Source organism: Pristis pectinata, chromosome 6 (assembly GCF_009764475.1).
Source record: "Pristis pectinata isolate sPriPec2 chromosome 6, sPriPec2.1.pri, whole genome shotgun sequence".
Classification (NCBI taxonomy): domain Eukaryota; kingdom Metazoa; phylum Chordata; class Chondrichthyes; order Rhinopristiformes; family Pristidae; genus Pristis; species Pristis pectinata.
In genome coordinates, this window is record NC_067410.1 from 99,532,934 (window position 1) to 99,554,543 (window position 21,610).

Consider the following 21,610-nt stretch of genomic DNA (forward strand, 5'->3'; position numbering starts at 1 on the left):
CCTGTGAGGAAGATGCACATTCTCCCTGTGATCATGTGGGTTTTCTCCTGGATCCTTTGGTTTCCTCTCGCCCTCCAAATTCACGTGGGTTAGTAGGTTAATTGGTCACTGTAAATTAATATGGAGGGATTAAATGGAATTAATGTAGGTCTTCGGTGGCCCAAAGGGATTGTTTCCAAGGTGTTTTGACTCTGTGAACGGAAATAGTTTGCCTCCACCCAACCCGTCAGCTCCCCTTACATCTCGACAAATACACTCATATCACTCTTTAACTTTCTTAATTCGTGGAAATACTACTCTAGTTTGCATAAATTAGGCTCATCCAGACGTCATACTCGTAAATATATGCTGCATTCTTCCAAAGCTATCATATCCTCCCCAAACTACGGTGCTCTGATCTTCTCCTTGTACTGTAGTGTCCACCAAATTGGAAGAACGTCGATAAACTGTTCAAAAGCTCTCAGAGATAAACAGTAGTATAACTTCTATTCCCCAATATTCCAGTGCTCTGGGTATAAAGAGCAGAATTCATTTACCTTTTTGATTATTTGCTGTTCCTGCCCTTTACATTACTGATCTATGTACATCCACACCCACGTTTCCTCAGCCCTCCACGGTTTCTGGGTTCTCACCATTTGAAAAATATTCTATCTTCTTCGGTCTGATGATCCACATTGCCCACCTTTAAATCTGGTGTTTATGATTTAGCCAATTTGCCTAACCCTAACGCTTCCATTTCAAGAGGTTTGTTTTATCCGAACATTAAGGGGCAAAGGATTTACTGAGGACTCAAACGAAATGAAGAGTTCATTCCTGATTGAACACAACAATGATGGAAAAGTTGTTTGAATATTTAAGCAATTTCAGCCAAACTTCTGGGTTTTTCAACAGAATTTTGACATGTTGATGAGGATAAATAAGAGAGAAAGAATGTGGATAAAATGAGGAAATAAAGCACAGCGAAGGAGAGACAGAAAGAAGAAACTCTTGGTGAGAAATAAAGGAGCAGAGAAAGATGAAGAGAGAGAGAGCTTGGAAGTGTGGCAGAGAGAGAAATAATAGGGTGAAGGGAGAGGGAGGGACAGAAAGAGGGTGAGGGAAGAAATAAAGAAAAAAAATGCGGTAAAGAGGGGAGAAGTAAAGAGATGGAAAGATTAAAAAAAGATAAATAAATCCAGAGACAGGAGGAAGGGTGGTCCTAATGCTCATGCGCACATCGCAGTGAATCCGTCACCGCTTGGTCTGATAAGGAAAGAATTGTGCTTGCGGTGTTTTGTTGTCGGGACTGAGGGAGGGAACAGCGGGACGCCGAATGTGATCGGTGCGGAGGCAGGGTGTCAGGTGCGGGGGCCGGGGGTGGCGCCGCCGCCGCTGCTGCAGTGCGGCCGCCTGCGCCAACATGCCGCGTTCCGCCGGGGGCTCGCCCGCGCCCTGCCGCCTGTGAGCAGGCGGCTCCGCTCGCCATGGCCAGCCTGTACCACAGCACCGAGGCCGCCGCGCCGCCGCCGCCGCCGCCTCCTCCTCTCCAGCAGATTCCTCACCTTAAAGGACGTGCGCCAAGTCAAGGAGGAGACGACCATGGATGAAAAGCTCTTCTTGCTGGCGTGCGAGAAAGGTCATTGGGACTGCGGTCCCGGGGGGAGGGTGAAGGGGTGGGGGTCGGGGGAGGGCAGGAGGTGGGATGACGTACTCTGTGGGTGGGGGCGTTGAGACGGGTTGCGGCAGATCAAGGGGAATCTGGGGCTTGGGGAGGTGAGGAGAGATGGGGTGTCAGGGCTTGGGGAGGTGGGGGCGAGAGGGGGTTTGGTGGATGAGGAGTTCAAGGAGGTGAGGTGACGAAGGTGTGGCGGGGGCGTTGAGGAGGGTTGGGGCAGATCAAGGGGGTTCTGGGGCTTGGGGAGGTGAGGAGAGATGGGGCAAGAGGGGTTGGTGGATGAGGAGTGCAAGGAGGTGGGTAGGGGGGTTTGATAGGTGTGAGGGCTCAGGAGGTGGTTAAAGGGAGATGAAAGGGTTGTTTGAGAGGGATTGGGGGAGTGGCTGTGAATGAGGGAGGTTGGTGGGGATGAATATGGTAGAGGAAGGATAGATGGGGGAGTTTGGAGATGAAGGGTGGGTGGGAATTAGGGAGTCGGGGTACTAGGTGTTCAGGTGATATGTGTGGATAAGTTGGAGATGGGGGTAGGCAAGGGTTTGGGGGTTTATGCATGGATGGAGAGGAGTGGTGTATACGTGGGTGGAGGGATGAGGTTAGTGCGAGGGGAGGAGGAAAGGGAGAATGATGAGGGAAGGGCATGAGGAATGGATTTGGTGGGATCAGCAGAAGGACTGGTGGAGCAAATTGCGAGGGGAAAAGATGGGGTTTGAGGTGGTGCCTGGAGCCATGTGGGGGAATGGGGTGATTGGTGTTGGGATTGATTGGGAAATTGGAACATTTTAGTGGGGTATGGCTGGAGTAAAAGGGAAGATGGAGTGGTTGGGGGATGGATCAAAAGTTGGGCTTGATGGGCAAGTAGAGATGTTTGCTTTTGTAGCTTTTGTCTTTGCGACTTCTACATTTGTGATGAGTGCAACGTTAGCAATGGAGAAAATCAGCACCTTTGCTTTGAACCTTCACATCCTTCCTTAATAACTTACTGCAGTCTCTGATAGGTTGCTGGTGCTCAATATGGTGTGCAACAACATGGATCCTTTGAGTACCAGAACTGAATTCTGGTATTTGTGTGGTGCCAGCAGCAAGATGGGATTTTGTCATATTTCAAATAGTTGTTGCAAAAATAACAGTTTTATTCAATAGAGGTGCATTGTTGATAGCACACATCAGCTAAAGCAAACTAAGATACTTCTATACAGTGTAGTCTACCTGATGGATTTCAATGAATGTCAAGACAGCAACCCTAATGAGATTCAGATGATACCATGAATCAGTTGAACAAATCTTAACCTACTTTATCATCAACTGAATTTCAGGTTTAGATTACTGTCTGCAATTCATAAGGAACCTGAAATATTATCTAGAGTACTAACATAGTGAATTATATTTTTCATAATTGACATTGATAGCTGTCAGGTTTAATTTCACATGTATGAACATTTGAGCTGTTAAAGTAAGATTTTCTTCACTGAATATGACCATTTAATAGAGTGAATTATACACAGTCTTATTTTATAAGAATTGTAAATTTACTTTCCCATTTTATGTAACTTTTAACAAGCAAATTAAAATTTGGACAAAACTGGAAGTCCTGGAAATCTGAAATACAGGAAATAGCAGTGCAGGCATCAGCTGTGGAGGGGGGGGGGGGGGGGGGGGGGGGGGGGGGGGTGGGGGCGTTAACGGCTTGGATATTGGAGAATGCGTTTTCTATGTGACAATTTTGGCAATGTTGTGCAGTACTGAAACTATTGGGACTGACATGACACAGAGGGTGTTGCACAGTTTCGGACTAGAACACATTTACCAGTTGTGACCGTTGGGGAGTGTTGGTGTTCTTCAGCGCCATTGGGTCCAAGGAGCATTGTCCATAAGACATAGGAGCAGAATTAGGCCATTCGGCCCTTCGCGTCTACTCCACCATTCGATCATGGCTGATTTATTTTTTCGTCTCAATACCGTTCTCCTGCCTTCTCCCCGTAACCTTTGACACCCTTACTAATCAAGAACCTGTCAACCTCTGCTTTAATATATCCAATGACTTGGCCTCCACAGCCTTCTGTGGCAATGAATTCCACAGATTCACCACCCTCTGGCTGAAGAAATTCCTCCTCATCTCTGTTCTAAAGGGACTTCCTATTCTGAGGCTGTGTCCTCTGGTCCTAGACTCTCCCACTACTGGAAACGTCCTCTCCATGTCCACTCTAGCCAGGCCTTTCACTGAGATCCCTCCTCTTCCTTCTAAACTCCAGCAAGTACAGGCCCAGAGCCACGAAACGCTCTTCGTACATTAACCCTTTCATTCCTGGGATCATTCTTGTAAACCTCCTCTGGACCCTCACCAACGATAGCACATCCTTCTTTAGATATGGGGCCCAAAACGGCTCATAATACTCCAAATGTGGTCTGACCAATGCCTTATAAAGCCTCAGCATTACATCCTTGCTTTTGTATTCTCGTCCTTGCAAAATGAATGCTAACAATGCAATTGCCTTCCTTACTACCTTTCTTTTTCTTTTTCAATCTTTTCATTAGTTTTCAAATTAATATAGATTAATATATAACATCAATGTTTGTACATGTAATACAAAGAGATCAGGAGAACAATCATGACATAGATAATCATAAAGAAAAATAAAATATAAAAAAATCTGTAGATCCAACGATATCTTAGTGAATGAATATAATATAAAAGAAAGGAAAGAAAAAGATAGAAAAAAATCCCCAAAACAATAAGAAAAATTATAAACAATATATCAAACCAAGCTAAGCTAAACAAAAAAATATATCAAAAAAAACCAGAAAAAAAACTGGACTAAAATTTCTCAGTAGAAACAGAGCAATATTATGTCGTCAACTCCATTCCTCTGCCTTCCTTACTACCGACTCAGCCTGAAAGTTAACCTTTAGGGAATCCTGCACCAGGACTCCCAAGTCCCTTTGCACTTCCAATTTCTGAATTCGGTCCCCGTTTTGAAGATAGTCTACGCCTTTATTCCTTCCACCAAAGTGCATGACCGTACGCTTCCCTTTGCTGTATTTCATCTGCCACTTCTTTGCCCATTCTCCCAACCTGTCCAAGTCCTTCTGCAGACTCCCTGCTTCCTCAGCACTACCTGCCCCTCCACCTACCTTTGTATTATCCGCAAACTTGGCCACAAAGCTATCAATTCTGTCATCCAGATCATTACCATATAATGGGAAAAGTAGCGTCCCAACACCGACCCCTGAGGAACACCACTAGTCACCGGCAGCCAACCAGAAAAGGCCGCCTTTATTTCCACTCTTTGCCTTCTGCCAGACAGCCAATCTTCTATCCATGCTAGTACCTTTCCTGTAATACCATGGGCTCCTATCTTGTTTCGCAGCCTCATGTGCGGCACCTTGTGAAAGGCCTTCTGAAAATGCAAGTAAACAGCATCCACTGACTCTCCTTTGTCAAATCTGCCTGTTACTTCCTCAAAGAATACCAAAAGATTTGTCGGGCAAGATGTCCCCTTAAGGAAACCATGCCGACTTCGGCCTATTTTATCATGTGCTTCCAAGTACCCTGAAACCTCATCCTTAATAATGGACTCTAACATCTTACCAACCACTGAAGTCAGGCTAACTGGCTTATAATTTCCTGTCCTTTGCCTTTTCCAGTCCTCTGGAACCATTCCTGACTCTAGTGATTCTTGAAAGATCACGACTAATGCCTCCACAACCTCCTCAGCGACCTCTTTCAGAACCCTAGGGTGGAGTCCATCCCGTCCAGGTGACTTATCTACCTTCAGACCTTTCAGTTTTCCAAGCACCTTCTCCTTACTAATAGCGACTACACTCACTTCTGGCCCCTGACTCTCTTGAATTTTTGGTACGATGCTGGTGTCTTCCACAGTGGAGACTGACACAAGATACTTATTCAGTTCATCCACCATTTCTTTGTTCCCCATTACTACCTCTCCAGCATCATTTTCCAGCGGTCCTATGTCAACTCTTGCCTCTCTTTTACTCTTTATATATCTGTAAAAACTTTTGATATTTTCTTTTATATTATTGGCTAGCTTACCTTCATATTTCATCTTTTCTCCCCTTAATGCTTTTTTTAGTTGCCTTTGTTGGTTTTTAAAAGCTTCCCAATCATCTAGCTTCCCACTAATTTTTGCAATATCGTATGCCCTCTCTTTCGCTTTTATGCTGTCTTTGACTTCCCTTGTCAGCCACGGTTGCCTCATCCTCCCTTTAGAATGCTGCTGCTTCTTTGGGATGAACTCATCCTGCGTCTTCCGAATTACTGCCAGAAACTCCTGCCATTGCTGCTCTACCGTCATCCCTGCTGGGGTCCCCGTCCAATCAACTTTGGCCGCTCCTCTCTCATGCCTCTGTAGTTACCTTTACTTAACTCTAATACCGATACATCTGATTTTAGCTTCCTCCTCTCAAACTGCAGAGTGAATTCTATCATATTATGGTCACTGCCTCCTAAGGGTTTCTTTACCTTTAGCTCCCTGATCAAATCTGGTTCATTGCACAACACCAAATCCAGAATTGCCTTTTCCCCATTGGGCTCAGCCACAAGCTGCTCTAAGAAGCCATCTTGTAGGCATTCTACAAATTTCTTCTCTTGGGATCCAGTACCAACCTGATTTTTTCAATCTATCTGCATATTGCAATCCCCCATGGCCACTGTAATATTGCCCTTTTCACATGCCTTTTTTATCTCCTGTTGTAATTTGTACCCAACGTCCTGGCTACTGTTCAGAGGCCTGTATGTAACTCCCATCAGGGTCTTTTTACCCTTGCAGTTTCTTAACTCTACCCACAAGGATTCTACATCTTCTGATCCCATGTCTCTTCTTGCTAAGGATTTGCTTTCATTTTTTGCCAACAGAGCCACCCCACCCCCTCTGCCCACCTGCCTGTCTTTTTGATAGGATGTGTATCCTTGGATGTTTAGCTCCCAGCTGTGATCTTCTTTCAACCATGACTCTGTGATGCCCACAACGTCATACCTGCCAATTTCTAACTGCACTATAAGCTCATCTACCTTCTTCTGTATATTGCGTGCATTCAAATATAACACCTTCAGTCCTGTATTCACCACCTTTCTTATCAAATTTGTCTCCATGTTGCCCGAAGTTAAATTCTTATCCTTTTCTAAACTGTCTTATTCTTTGGAGACTTCAGTAACCTCTCCTGCACTGTCTTCCCTTTTACTTTATCCCTACTTTTCCAATCTGTTGAACCCACTCCCCCTGCTATATTGTCATCAATATAGGTGGCAACAAAGCCAGCTTCTAGAGGGTAAGGGAGACCAGACCAGGAGGTCTTGGGCTGAGGCATGTTAGGTTGTGTGGTCACAGCTTTTGGCTGGTGATTGTGGGTGTTGGTAGGGGGAGTTGGCATCTTGGCGGGGGGGGGGGGGATGGGGTTGGTATTCAGGGTTGGGGGGTGATGGGGAGATGCATAGATTCATGATGAGCTGCTGGAAGGAGGATGAGTAGAAACCTGAGAGGCAGGATGTGTTTGGGGTGGGTGGTGTGATGTGAGTCAGGAGGTGTAGAGCAAAAGTCTTGTGAGGCTGTGAAGTGGGAGGTGGATGGCGGAGGTTAGCTGATTGTACGGTTGGGTTTGGGTACAAAGGTAAGTAGAGGAACTCGCATTGTATGGGAATGCTTTCCGGCATTCCTGTGATAAATCCTGGTTGTTACAGAAGTGGCTACCAAACAATTAATAACCAGCATCAGAACAACATGATTCAATTTCCTGCACATTGTATAAATAGAACTGAGAATGTCAATGACAAGATTGGCACAATGTTGAAGTATTCAGTTAAATTTTTGGTGCAGTTTTAAACTTGACCAAAAAAATGTTGCAGTTATCATTTTTGATTGATTTTGCATCTGGTTGCAGTTTTAAAAGAAAGCGTAACATTTTATAGCGCCAGCGACCCAGGTTCAATTCCCGCTGCTGTCTATCAGGAGTTTGTACGTTCTCCCTGTGTGTCTGCGTAGGTTTCCTCCGGGTGCTCCAGTTTCCTCCCACGTTCCAAAGACGTACGGGTTAGGAAGTTGTGGGCAGGCTATGTTGGCGCCAGAATGTGGCGACGCTTGCGGGCTGCCCCTCAGTAACGCAAAAAGACACATTTCCCTGTGTGTTTCGATGTACATGTGACTAACAAATAAATATCTAATATCTATATCCAATTTCTAGGTCATTGTCTCAAATCGATGAACTGTCGTCATGAATAAAATTTTCCACTTTGAGGGTGCTATACAGATTGAGTTGCAATAATGTCATTATGAACTTCATGGTGCTCATTATGGTTCAACAGAACTGAAGGAACAATAAACCTCCTGGGTTCTATTATAAAATTCCATTTGTACTCTTGCTAAAGATTTATTTTTGTCACTTTCTTTTGAGTTTTTTAAATACTTTCTCTTTTCAGTCATTTTTTCCTTGGTGGATTTCTATCCCTCCAGCTGCTAGAGATGATTAATATGGAAAGGTGGCAAATGGTTGGCATGAATGAGTTGGGCCAAATGGTCTGTTTCCATACTATATGATTCTATGACTCTCTATGACTTTGGAGTTGGTTATCAGTTATGATTCCACTGCTGCTAATCTTACCTGATCCAGAGAAACTACTTTGCTCATAGTCCAAACATACTTTGCCCCTATCATCTTCCTCCGAGCTGATTCTCAGCAGTTTTGAGCATTTTTCTCACCTCTCTCCATATCTTCCTCTATTCTACTTCCAGCCTATTCCCAATTGCATCTACTTTCATTTTACCTCCCTGCATCATTCACCTTCCCTTCTTTGCTCTTTCCTTCTGTTATCTCAGTTTGTTTTTGTCTCTTCTATTGTGATGGTAGCAAGGGAAGTAGTTGAATTTTTCACTGGGAAAGTCTAGCCAATTGATTGTGCACCAACTGGCCAAAGTCTTCAAAAATATCTGTTGGGTTATTCTGCTCAATCTTGGCTTGCTGCTATTAAATTGTTTCTTCATTCTACTCAGTCTCTCTGTCCTGCATTGGAGAGTCAACCATCAATACATTAACAACTTGCCAATGTCCATCTTAGTATTATGCCTCCTGTCAAGCATCTGGAGACGTTACTACGACTCCAGATGCTTCACAGAGGCATAATAAGACAGGAATTGATACAAAGTCAATAAAAAGTTCATAGAGGCATGTGTGGCATTGCAAAGGTTTATTCTTTGTGGGACATCTTTGAAGGAAATAAGGAGAGCCACGGGGTGTGGGGATGGAATTCCAGAGTTTAGGTTCCCACTGACTGAAGCCAAGGCCACCACTGCTGGAGCAAAGGGAGAGGCTGGGCTTGGAGGGATACTGAGTTATTGGGGGATTGTGAAGCTAGTGGAAGTTGCAAAGAAGGCAAGTAACAAGCTCATGACTGGATTTGAAAACAAAGATGAGAATTTTAAAACTTTCATTGATTAATCAGGAACTCAAAAACATAGGGGTGTTTTTTTTAAGTGATGTTGGCTATGCAGTGTGGGCCAGCATTTAATTGCCCATCCCCAATTGTCCTTGAGAAGGTGGTGGTGAGCTGCCTACTTGAACCTCTGCAGTCCTTGAGGTGTGGTATACCCACAGTGCTGTTTCGGAAAGAGTTCCTGGAATTTGACCCAGAGACGGTGAAGGAACAACAATATATTTCCAATTCAGAATGGTGTGTGTGGCTTGGAGGGCAACTTCCAGGTGGTGGCAGTGTCCCTCTGCTTTTGCTGCCCTTGTCCTTCTAGCTGGTAGGGTCATGGGTTTAGATGGTGCTCTCCAAGGCGTCTTGGTGAGTTGCTGCAGTGCGTCTTGTAGATGGTATAAACTGCTGCTCCTGTGCGTCAGTGGTGGAGTGAATGGTTGTGGATGGGATGTCTATCAAACAGGCTGCTATGTCCTGTGTGGTGTCAAGCTTCTTGAGTGTTGTTGAAGCTGCACTCATCCAGGCAAGTGGAGAGTATTCCATCACACTCCTGACTTGAGGCTTATAGATGGTGGACAGGCTTTGGGGTGTTAGGAGGTGAGTTACTCACTGCAGGATTCCTGCTCTTGTACCCACGTTGTGTATATGGCTACTCTAGTTCAGTGTCTGGTCAACAGTAACCCCCAGGATATTGATACTGGTGGGTTTCAGTGATGTTAATGCATTGAGTATCAGGGGGTGATAGCTGGATTTTCTCTTGTGAAATATCATCATTGTCTGGCACTTGTGGCGTGTATATTACTTGCCATCTATCAGCCCAGGCCTGGATATTGTCTGGGTCTTGCTGCATTTGAATGTGGACTCTTTCATTATCTGAGTGAATGGGATTTGATATTGTAAATGCATTTGACAATTTTTGCCAGTGAAGTTCCAGAAACAGCATTGTGATAGTGAAAACCTGAAGGATTCATGTCAGTCAATAGAGCAACCTTCCTGTAAGTGAGGTCCCACTGCTCTGGAGCTGTTCATTATCTTTCCAAAAATAGATAATTTGGGTGAATAAATCTTTGCTATGCCAATCCCTCAAAAATCTGGACCTGGTAAGGACAAATGTACAGTGTGTGCTGTTGAAAACTGTTGCCTTGAGTCTCTATAGTCTGGAGTGATAAGGCCAATGATCCAGTCCAGATTTCTCAGGAACGCCTTGAACAAAAATATTTTGAATGCACAAAATTCTCCAGATAACTTGTCTTATAAATTGTTCTTTAATTGTCTTATAAATATTTAATGTCCTTATTTCTTTGTAATTTTCATATTTATTTTATTCGTAAATTCATACTTGTACAGTATGAAACAGGCCCTTCGGCCCAACTTGTCCATGTCCATTTGCCTGTGTTTGGCCCATATTCATCTGAACCTTTCCTATCCATGTACCTGTCCAAATGCCTTTTAAACATGAAAGCTGATAGGCTTTTTATAGACATTTCAAAGTGTTACATTAATTTCTCATTTCTTCACTGTCCATTACTTATTGCTTCATTTGTTTATCATTAATAATTTGTGTACCTGCTTCATCTCCCTGACATTACTGTTTCCAATATGACTTGCTGTTTCATGAAAGATACTCTACCCAATTGTGCAAATATAATTAGAAATGTTTAATAAACTTCACCATCCTCCTACCAACTGACAACACCACCACTTGTATCATTCATTATTCAGCCTATCACAGGCATTCCCTTTACATAGCCATGGTCTTTTCCCCATGGTGGAAATGTCAAATACTGGAGGGCATAGGTTTAAGATGAGAGGGGGAAAGTTTAAAGGAGAATTGCAAAGCAAGTTTTCTTCTTGAGAGGCTGGTAGGTGCTGGGAATGTGCTGCCAGGGGAGGCAGTAGAAGCAGATATGATAGTGGTGTGTAAGAGGCATTGAGACAGGTACATTGACATGCAGGGAATGGAGGGATACAGACCATGTACAGGCAGATGGAATTAGTTCAGTTTGGCATCATGGTCAGCACAGACATGGTGGGCTTAAAGGTCTCTTCCTGTGGTGTACTGTTCTATGTTTGTTCTCGCTACCCCTTCCCCTTCTCTGCAGTTTAAGCCATGTTGATGTCTAGCCTATCCGATGAAAGGTCATCAACCTGAAATCTTAATGCTGGTTCTCTATCCGCAGATGTTGCCCAACAAGCAGTTCCTGTTTTTATTTCGGATTTCCAGTGCCTGCAGTTTTTTTGTTCTTTAATAATATTCTTGCGGAGCTTCCTACAGTTTGTATGAATAGTCTTTTTGTTTTGAATTTCTGGATTTAAAGTTTAAAGCACAGGCAGTACAATGGTTTAGGGATTTATGTATCATGTCTGCAATTGCTGTAGATGTTTCCTTTCAGAAATTCTTGTGCCACATCGATGAAACAAAGTATATGTTGCTGTCTCACCGCAATTCCACCTTCTAACATCCTATAGTTGTTGGTGCCGTTGCACTAGATTTTTTGATTGTTTTAAAAATGGAAGAGAAAACACGGGAAAGACATGGAAGTGGGATGGGTCAGGAATCTCAAAGCGCAAGTAAAATTATGTATGTATATCTTCAAAAAAAACTACCTCAGATGCATTACAGCTGAAAAAGCTTTTGCATTACTGGAATAATCTGCTAACAAAGATTACCTGAGAGGCCTTCCATTTCTTGGAGCTTATAAGGGTGCTTTGGAGTAATTTCATGCTGCATAATATTTACTTGTTTTTTTTACTGCAGCCATTCAATATTTTTGACTGCAGACATGAAAATTTGTATTTCAAGATATGTGCACAGATGATCACTCAACTCTTCCTATTATTGAATTCACTCTTCGTGACTTTCAGGTTAATTAAACACAACACACAATAAAACACAGCTGACAATAGCTTTGCTTAAGAACTATACTTTTGTAGCCACTCACTGTCCGGTCAGGCAAACCGGCTCGGCAGTCGGGTCGCGCGGCGTCGGAGCGACGAGGCCCAAGATGGCGGCGGGCCTCGTCTTTCCCGAGCGACGGGGAGAACCCGCGCACGGGAAAGACTTGATGACGTAGTACTTCCGTCATTGCCGGTTGCATTGGGTGGGAACAGGCTCCCTTAAAAGGCCCGCGCAAGGCAGGAAAATAAACCAGTTCTTGTTTGACAATCCTTCGACTAGCGTCTTGTTTTATTTCGCGGTAGCAACCGCTACACTTTATTAATTGCAATTAATTCAAACAAATCATAGATACGCTGTAATTAAATGACTCATTAACTCTTTATGTACTTAACTCTTAGTTACATAACTCTTTGGTTAATTTCACAAATTCCAGAAGTCAATACTTGTATTTAGATTTTACCCACTCCAGGAAAATCTGGTCGGGTTCGATGCTGTGAGTTCTTTTCTGAGTTAGGGACCAAGGTCTTCTGCAGTTGTTCGTCTCTAGAGTTCTTGCTGCTGTTTATTTTGTGAGGCAGACACAAGAAACTACAGAGTTGGAGCGAGAAAACAAGGTGCTATTGGAAATCAGCAGGTCAGGCAGCATCTGGAGAGGAAAATGGACTGTGAATATTTTGGGTTGAGACCCTTCATCTGGACCCTCATGAGGCATCTTTCTATAGATTTCTTTGCATACCTTCCAGACATTGATTTTACAGCCAACTGTATGGCTATAAGTCAACTTCTTTTCTGTATATGTACTTATTTCTTTAATTCTTTAAAAGTTCTGCTGGCTTCCATGACTGCCTCAACCACCTGGTTCACAATTATCAGAGTTATGTCTGTACAATTGACTAGACTGTCTCAGGTACACAATATCCTGAAATGTGTGTGCACATCACAATGTCCTTGTCTGTTTTCCTCTGTGTTTGGGAATAGTGGGATGTTCTCAGGGCTGTAAAACCATCCCAGCTGAAAAGCTGTCTCAGCTCTGCTCCCACACTGACGCTAACCAGATGTCCAAATGTCAGCATGACCCCACTTAACACAGTCCCACTTCATACTGACCATTCTCTTGGTTTCCATTTCTTCTACTTAACTCTTTCTTTCTCTCTCGACTGTCCACACCATCAATTAGCATTTCCATGTCAATGGAATTACGCATGTTGCTCTGTTACCACAAATTCTAATTCTCTCCTGAATTAGTTGTAAATATTCTTGTCAGTACTTCAACCACAATTTTTAGGTAAAATGGCGACAACCTGAATTTATTTTGCTCTTTTTAAACTATTAAAACTTCCCAAAAATGCCTCATAGGAAGGCAATCCAGTGCTGGGGTCCCGATAACCGTGGGCACGGCTTAAAAAGTGGGGCAGAGGAAACTAGGGATGAACAAGAGGTTAGAATGGGAGAGCAGTAATATGGAGGAGATTATGGAGGTAACAAACAGTCGAGACCACAGAAGGAATTGAAAACTATGAGATTCTTAAATTTGAGGTGTTGCTGGACCATAAATCAAAAGTTGTTAAAGTCGGGGGTGAGTGGTGTGGTAATCATTTTTGTATGTTAATAGAAAAAGGTTTTGTTAGCTGCTTCAGTTTTCCACATTGTCCGTGAGTGTGGTGCTTCCCTCCCTTAAGGATTCAAGTTCATGACCAGTCTCTGCCTCAGCTGGTGTACTTGCTCAGAGGTCAAAGGAGCAAGGAAACAACAGGAAAATCAAAGACCCAGAATTTGCATACAGCATGAAGCATTGACACTCAAAGCCATCCTTAAAGACTCGGTAATTTCTGTACCAAGCATTTTCCTTTTGTTTTTGAAAGCCTGTTGCTAATATCGTCATCTAACTGGCTTGGCATCCAATTACATTTTTTTTAGAAAGAATTCTCACACTGAACTTAGCAGGAAGCAAAAGTCAAGCTTTTTAAATAACCTCTGAGATTTTTTGCACAATGCTAAATATGATTGAAATATGCACACAGGGTGTTGATGTAGATGCTGAAATAGCAATTTATTTTAAAACCCCTTTAGGTGAAATGTAATGTGAGGAATTTCAAAACAGATGGAAATAATTTTTTGGTGCCAGCTTTCTCAGTAACAATTGTCATTTTAGAAACTCGCTTCAAACTCCATTACCCTGATAATTTGTATTTAGTCATTTTACAGCAGGACTGATTATTAAGTCACAGGTAATTTTGTATTGATTCATGTGATTTCCCTCAATTGCAGTGGAGAAGAGGAAAGTAGTGTAGCCTGTGGAAGAGGATTTACTTGTTGGTGGTAAATTTGATTTCTGAGGCAAACTACACATGCATGGAAATCCTTAGGTTGTTGGTATTTTCAAAGAGTAATGATGGTTGGCATTGGTAATTTTTTTCCCTATCATTACTACTGTACAACCCAGGCCAAGGTGTTTACTATGGATGTACAAAAAAAATACTCAGTTGTAAGGCAATGTCACGTCTCATCACACAGCCTGAAAGATCACTACAATTTAACGTCGAACGCATGGTTATTAATATGCTGTTGCGTTATCATTAACGTTTGTTGTTTTGAACATTTCAGGAGACAATTACATGGTCAAAAAACTCCTTGATGAGAAGTTCAGTGAGCTGAATATAAACTGTGTGGATGTACTGGGGAGGAATGCAGTAACCATAGCAATTGAAAATGAGAATCTAGATATCCTTAAGCTTCTTTTGGAACGGGGTTGTCAGGTGCCAGTATTTATTATTGCTAAATGTCTTCTTAAAATTGTTAATTTGGATATAAATTTTGCAGTGTTGTGTAACTTCTTTCCATTTATTCTAGACTACAGATGCACTGCTGGTGGCAATCGGCTCTGAGGTTGTCGGTGCTGTTGATATTCTTCTCAATCATCGTCCCAGGCGGGCATCCAAACCAACTATAGCAGTTAGTAAATCTTTTAGATTCTGTGTAAATTTTATTCCCACATTGAACTCTGCAGCATTTTCCAACACAGTGGTAGATTCGGGTGCCATGAGAATTGGTGCTTTGGCCTCTAGCTATTTAAAGTCTCAGCAAAGACTTAAATAAATGGACTGAATGAATGCACCCAAAGCTAACTGGGGCAGTCTGTTGGTTAAATCTAAAGGTTGGAAGCTGGCAGATGTAGAATAATGTAAGGAAATGTGAAATTGGTCGAAGAATAGAACAGGAGAACTATTGAAGTGAGTGTGGCTAATTAATGTTGATATTCAGAATAACTTTGTGATCGGTGTACTAAAGCACTTAAGATGGAAAATGATATCATAGCTGGTAGTGCAAGGAGGTTAGAGTGTAACAGTTCTTCACTGTTATACTATAACCTCCCGTTATACTTGTGTCACCAACCTTGGGGTGACGTGGTAGTGCAGCTAGTAGAGCTGATGCCTCATGGTTTCAGTGACCCTAGTTCATCCCTGATCTCTGCTGCTTTCTGTGTGGAGTTTGCACGTTATTCCTGTGATTGTGTGGGCTTCCTCTGGGTGCGCTAGTTTCTTCCCACATGTTGTGAAACAGGTTCGAGGTCTCGAAGGGCAAGGACTCTGAACACAGTCTTTGAGATAAATTATTTATTTACAAGGACAAACACGGGGAAAAGGTAACGGGAACAACACACACGCGCACGGTTGATGGCGAACGTGGGAGAATCACAACAGGGCTAAAATACATACACACACACACACACACACACACACACACACACACAATGAACAGGGTACGTATAATCAAGGAAAAACAATACGATACCTGCCACCCCTTGACTCGGTGCAGGCACAGCTCTATGCTACCAGGGATACTAACTAATTTCTCCGGCGCCGTTCCACGGTTCCTCGGCCTGGAATGAAGCAGATGCTCCTAAACCTATTAAACAATGCACACCTTACCAACAAAGCATCCTTTGAAGACAAAAGAGACCGAGCCACACACATGTGGCACTCTTTATCGGGCTGGGAGGTCCAGCCGGGTAATTTAAAAAGGCCAATGGCCCGGTGCCAGCAAAGACTAATCGAGTAGAAAGGCCAATGGTCAGGTGTGCCCTGATGGGTGGGGCGGGGCCAAACCTTGATCGGCAGTGGTGTGTCTTCCGACCAGGTAGGGGCAGTGCTGTCACGTGACAGCCACGACCCTCCACAATGCACCACATCCAACAGTTGTGTGGGTTGGTAAGTTAAATGGCCACTATCATTTGCCTCAGTGAGTGGTACAATCTGGTGAGAGAGGGGTTGTGAGGAGGATAAAATGGGTTTAATGTAGGATTAGTGTACATGGGTGTGTGATGGTTGCTGTGGGCTTGGTGGGCCATAGAGCCTGTTTCTGTGCTGTACGACTCTAACTCCTAATGTGGTTATATACACTTGAGACACTGTGCAGTTTTGATCCCCTTGCTTGAGAATCTCCTGAGCTGACAAAGGATATGCTTGCCTGAGAGAGTTGCTATGTTAATTCCTGGGATCAGAAGTCTACCCAACAATAGTTAATTAAGGGTGGGACCATTTAGACCTGAGATGAGGGAAAATGTGTTAATTGTGAATCCTCAGAATTCTTTCCTCCAGAATGCTGTTGATTCTCAGTCATTGGGGGTTTATGAGATGGAGATTGATAGTTTCTTGGAAAAGAGGATAGGGTAGGAAAAGAGGAAAGGGTAGGAAAAGAGGATTAAGGTGGCAAACACATTTGATGTAGAAGATATTATTAAATGGCAGATATTACTTAATAGGATATATGGCTTGTTTGTACCTCCTTTTTTATAAATTTTTTAAATTTATAAATTTTATAAATTTTATTTCCAGCGTGGTAACAGGCCCTTCTGGCCCAATGAGTCCGCGCCGCCCATTCTAAACCCAAATTAACCTACCCGTACGTCTTTGCAATGTGGGAGGAAACCGGAGCACCCGGAGGAAACCCACACAGACACGGGAGAACGTACAAACTCCTTACAGACAGCGATGGGAATCGAACCCCGATCGCTGGTGCTGTAATAGCGTCGTGCTAACCGCTACGCTACCATGCCGCCCCTAATGCTACCGTGCTAATATCCATCTTCTGTTGATTCTCCTATGAATGCTTCGCACATCAATTGACTGCTTTTTTCATCTAATTTTTTTTACAGCTAATAAGAACTTCTTACCCAGTCTTGTAAACCATAAATGTGTTGTTACTATCCTGTGTGTGCTGGGTTATTATAAACATGTTATTAACTATTATAGACTGCTTCCTCCAGCTTCATTGTAAAGTACTGCATTTAAAAATATGAATTGCACAATATATAGATGAGAAAGTAGGCTGCTAAATACTCATTGTGCTGGATTAAGTCTAGTAGATTGATTTTAAAATTAATTTGCAAATGTCTCTGGTAAATGTAAATCTTGTAGTTAACATTTTTATGGAAAAAGAAATTCCCTTGGCAAAGGAAATGACACCTAGCCAATTCTTAAACTACCTTCATACTAAAAGGTAAAAACTTTCATCTCTGAACTAATGAGCTATAGTGACCCATATAGCCGATATTGCACACGCAACTATAAACTAATAAACAGTGAAAGGTCTATTTGAAGTGCTAACTTAAGAGAATTTTCCACATCACTTTTTTTGTACAACATAAATTAAAATGAGTTAGAATTCATGGAAAAATAGTACTTATTTAATTTGGCTCAAGTTCCAGATGTTTACAGAAGAATCAATGTAGATTTTGTGTAACATTAGCAAGTACAGTCCATTGATAAATCCTCTTTTGGATTAAACAGCAGCTCCATACAGTTAGCACAATGAATACTATCTCAAGTACTTGAACGCTTGCTCTACTGAATAAACAGACTCTTGGACAGTTACATAACTAGTACTTTCTTGCCACTTGCAAGTTTGACTAAATAGAAATTCTGTACAGTTAATGGCACCAATAAATCTACATTGATTTTTCCAAAATGACTGTCTTGCTGCTAATGTACTCGATTTGCTGATTCCATGCACTGTCGTATACAAGAAGCCTTGTATATTAATTGTGATGACAGTGAACAAGTGAACACTGTCAAGTCACAAAATAAATGATGATTCTATTGATTTAATCCTCCCCTTCTACACTCACCCCCTGCTTTCAGTGTTGTCTCTCTTTTATGAAGATCTTGACGTTGACGAGCACCCAAACATGTTGCAATTTAGGCAGTTATGGATCATTTGCCTCGCCAGTAGCTGCATTAGAAATTTTAAAAGGAAATCTTGAGACATTATGGGACTCTGTTACAATGAGGTAATTTATTAATTTAACTCTGTTGGTGTTCCCATTCACCTGAAGCCTTGCATTTTATTTGTTTAAACAGAAATTAATGCAGAGAATTCAGAATCCAGAATATTCCACTACAATGGATGTGGCTCCTGTGATTCTTGCTGCTCATCGCAATAACTATGAGATCCTGACTATGCTTCTCAAACAGGACCTCTCATTGCCAAGACCTCATGCTGTAGGATGTGAGTGCACTCTCTGTAATGCAAAGAACAAGAAAGATAGCCTGCGCCATTCTAGGTAAGCATTTGGCATTAAACTATAGCAAATATGTTTGCAGATGATAAATTTATAACTGTAACTGGAAGAACTAAGCTCTTTATTGGAGGGCTAATCTAATACTAATCTACTGATGAGATACTACTGATCAAATACTAGAGGGCATGCATTTAAAGTGAGAGGGGGGCAAGTTCAAAGGAGACGTGCAGGCCAAGCTATTTTACACAGAGAGTGGTGGGTGCCTGGATTGCGCTGGCTGGCATGGTTGTGAAGGCAAATATGATAGAGGTGTTTAAGAGGCTCTTGGATAAGCACAATAATATGCAGAGAATGGAGGGATATGAACATGTGGGCACAAGAGACTAGCACAGCATCGTGGGCTGAAGGCCCTGTTCCTGTGTTGTACTGTTCTATGTTCTTTGTAACCCATATCAAGTGGATTACATAGTCCTGATTTATTAGGATTAAAGATGCACAATGCATCAAGTTCATATAAACCACATATTTTTAATTAACTTTGTGCTTACTGAAAACATGAAGATTCTTTTGAGACAATACTTGGCTAAATTAGATCTCTTCAGGTCCGCACTACTTGAATTTAGAATCTGGGAAAATAATCTCCCTCTCTAATCAAATGACAATTCTTTAACTTAACAATTTGAACATTCTAAAGTGTTGGATTAAAAATGGTTTTATTTGACCGTTTACCACTGTTTACCACTGTAAAATCACTGTTTACCATGTAGCTATGACTTGCCCTTTGAAATATTGAAGTGCAATTAGTTAAAGTCACGGGATAATATAAGTAGGGCGTATTTGAGCTTGAAATAAAATTGCCTTGATCTAAAAGCTGTAAAAGTGTGATCAGTTTGAATAATTGTCTCAGCTAGTGTGAACACACTGGGCCAAGTTCCATGATTCTGTTTTTGAAAACTTAGGCCAAAATAATGAGCTGAACTGTGTGAAGGACGGACATTTCTTTTTGCAGATTTCGCCTTGACATCTACCGCTGCCTGTCTAGTCCATCACTGATCATGCTTACAGAGGAGGATCCCATCCTCAGAGCATTTGAACTCAGTGCCGATCTGAAGGAATTGAGTCTGGTGGAAGTGGAATTTAGGTACATGTGGTGCTTCTCTCACGTGTAATATAGCCAATAAATTTACCAAAGGGCAATTTACACTGTGTCAACAAATGTGTAATGAACACAGGTGTGTGGGATAAGTTTGTTAAACCCTTCATGGCTCCACTACTGCTCTGATGCATTTGCTCTTGTTCTGTAACCTACCTGGATGGCTTGGTGAACCAATAAATGAACACTAACACTCAAGTATTTGACAAAGGAAGCTTCGGTGACAGTTCTACTGTACTGGAACAAGCCACACGATCTTTTATTTAGATTCCCTCCTCAGCATGCACTCAAAATTAGCATAACTATGACCTTGTCCTAGTAGTATAACAGAGAGGGCAATGACTTGCTAATTGAGCTATGGCACAATTTATACATGACCAGATAATTTATTTTCTAATGTTGGTTGATGAATAAATGATGGCTATAACAGTGGAAGCACCCCTACTCTGCTTTGCATTGTTTTTGATGGCTGCTTATTCTGATGAGAAGAAAGGACCTGCCCAGTAAAATGATACTTCTGATCGTTCATGATTCCCTTAGCATTGCCTGTATTAGTGAACTCGTGCCTGAAATGGGATTTAAATACATGAGATCCAGATATTGAAATGGGGGTGATGCCATCAAGCAAATGGTGATACCCAAGTGAAGGACCACTTGTCTGTCTGTCTGGGTGTAAAATATCTCTTGTGATATTTGAAGAATGGCTTGGCAAGTAAAGCAGTCCACATCTGCATAGAGCAAGATGATATCCAAGTAAAAGCTAAGTAGCGAGTAATATTTTTGCCACAGAAGTGTGACTCAGTGCCCCTCTCCAACAAAGAAAGAGTGTAACACTTATCCTTAACATTAACTGGCACTATTATAACCAAGTTCGCTCATCATCAACATCCTGGGGGTGACCATTGACTAGATACTCAAATGGTAGAGCCACATAAGGAAGTCCCAGATAAGGACTTCCCGATAAGGAAGTCGAGGATCTGTTTGCAGAGGGCGGTACAGAGGCCCAGGTTCAGAAGCTTGGTGATTAATACTGAAGGGATGATGGTATTGAACACTGAGAAGTAATTGATAAACAGCAGCTTGACGTATGTTTTGCTGTTGTCTTGGTGCTCCAAAGCAGAGTGGAGAGCCAGTGAGATTGCATCCGTTGTAGACCTGTTGCAGTGGTAGGCGACTCTTAATGGAATACTATATTGGAATACTAATGGAATCATGGTATATCGGGAGTAGTTGGGGAGGGAGTAGGTCCCATTAAGGAGCAACGTGGTAATCTATATGTGGAGCCATGGGAAATGGGTGAGGTCTTAAATGAATAATTCTCATCTGTATTTACCATGGAAAAGGACATGGAAACTAATGACACACACAAAAATTGCTGGAGGAACTCAGCAGGTCAGGCAACATTCTGGAGTATATCAACATTATGAAGGGGAAGGTGTGGGAGGTCCTGAAATGATTAAAGGTAGATAAATCCCCAGGGCCTGAGCAGGTATATTCTAGGATGTTATGGGAAGCAATGGAGGAGATTGCTGGGGCTTTGGTCGAGATTTGTGTAACTTCATTAGCTACAGGTGAGGTAATGGAATTCTGGAGGATAGCTAATGTTATTTAAGGGCAGCAGGGATAAGGCAGGGAACTACAGGGCAATGAGCCTTCTATCAGTGGTGGGAAAGTTATTGGAAGGGATTCTGAGAGACAATGTATTTGCATTTGGAAAGGTAAGGACTGATTAGGGATAGTCTGCACGGCTTTATGCATGGAAAATCATGTCTCATGAAGTTTTTTTTTGAAGAGTTGACCAAGAGGATTGACTAGGGCAGGGTGGTAGATGTTGTCTACATGGACATTAGCAAGGCTTTTGTCAAGGTCCTGCCTGGTAGGCTGGTCTGGAAGGTTAGAACATATGGGATCCAAGTGAGCTAGCAAAGTGGAAGGATATAGATGGCGGTAGTGGATGG

General features: G+C 42.3%; 1 protein-coding gene across 4 annotated transcripts in view; it reads left to right on the forward strand.

The window, feature by feature from the left end:
• The first annotated feature begins 1,224 nt into the window (after positions 1-1,224).
• The window catches only part of trpc1 (transient receptor potential cation channel, subfamily C, member 1), a 56,466-nt gene continuing 36,080 nt past the window's right edge, over positions 1,225-21,610 (forward strand). Inside the window, exons 1-6 of one of the 4 annotated variants that reach the window (XM_052018973.1) lie at positions 1,484-1,615; positions 11,839-11,945; positions 14,584-14,735; positions 14,830-14,931; positions 18,339-18,541; positions 19,509-19,640. In XM_052018973.1, coding sequence (XP_051874933.1) covers positions 14,595-14,735; positions 14,830-14,931; positions 18,339-18,541; positions 19,509-19,640 — 578 coding nt within the window. In that variant the 5' untranslated portion in view covers positions 1,484-1,615; positions 11,839-11,945; positions 14,584-14,594. Of the gene's footprint in view, positions 1,616-11,838; positions 11,946-14,583; positions 14,736-14,829; positions 14,932-18,338; positions 18,542-19,508; positions 19,641-21,610 lie in introns of all 4 variants that reach the window. The other 3 variants (XM_052018972.1, XM_052018974.1, XM_052018975.1) reach the window with 3 other exon arrangements.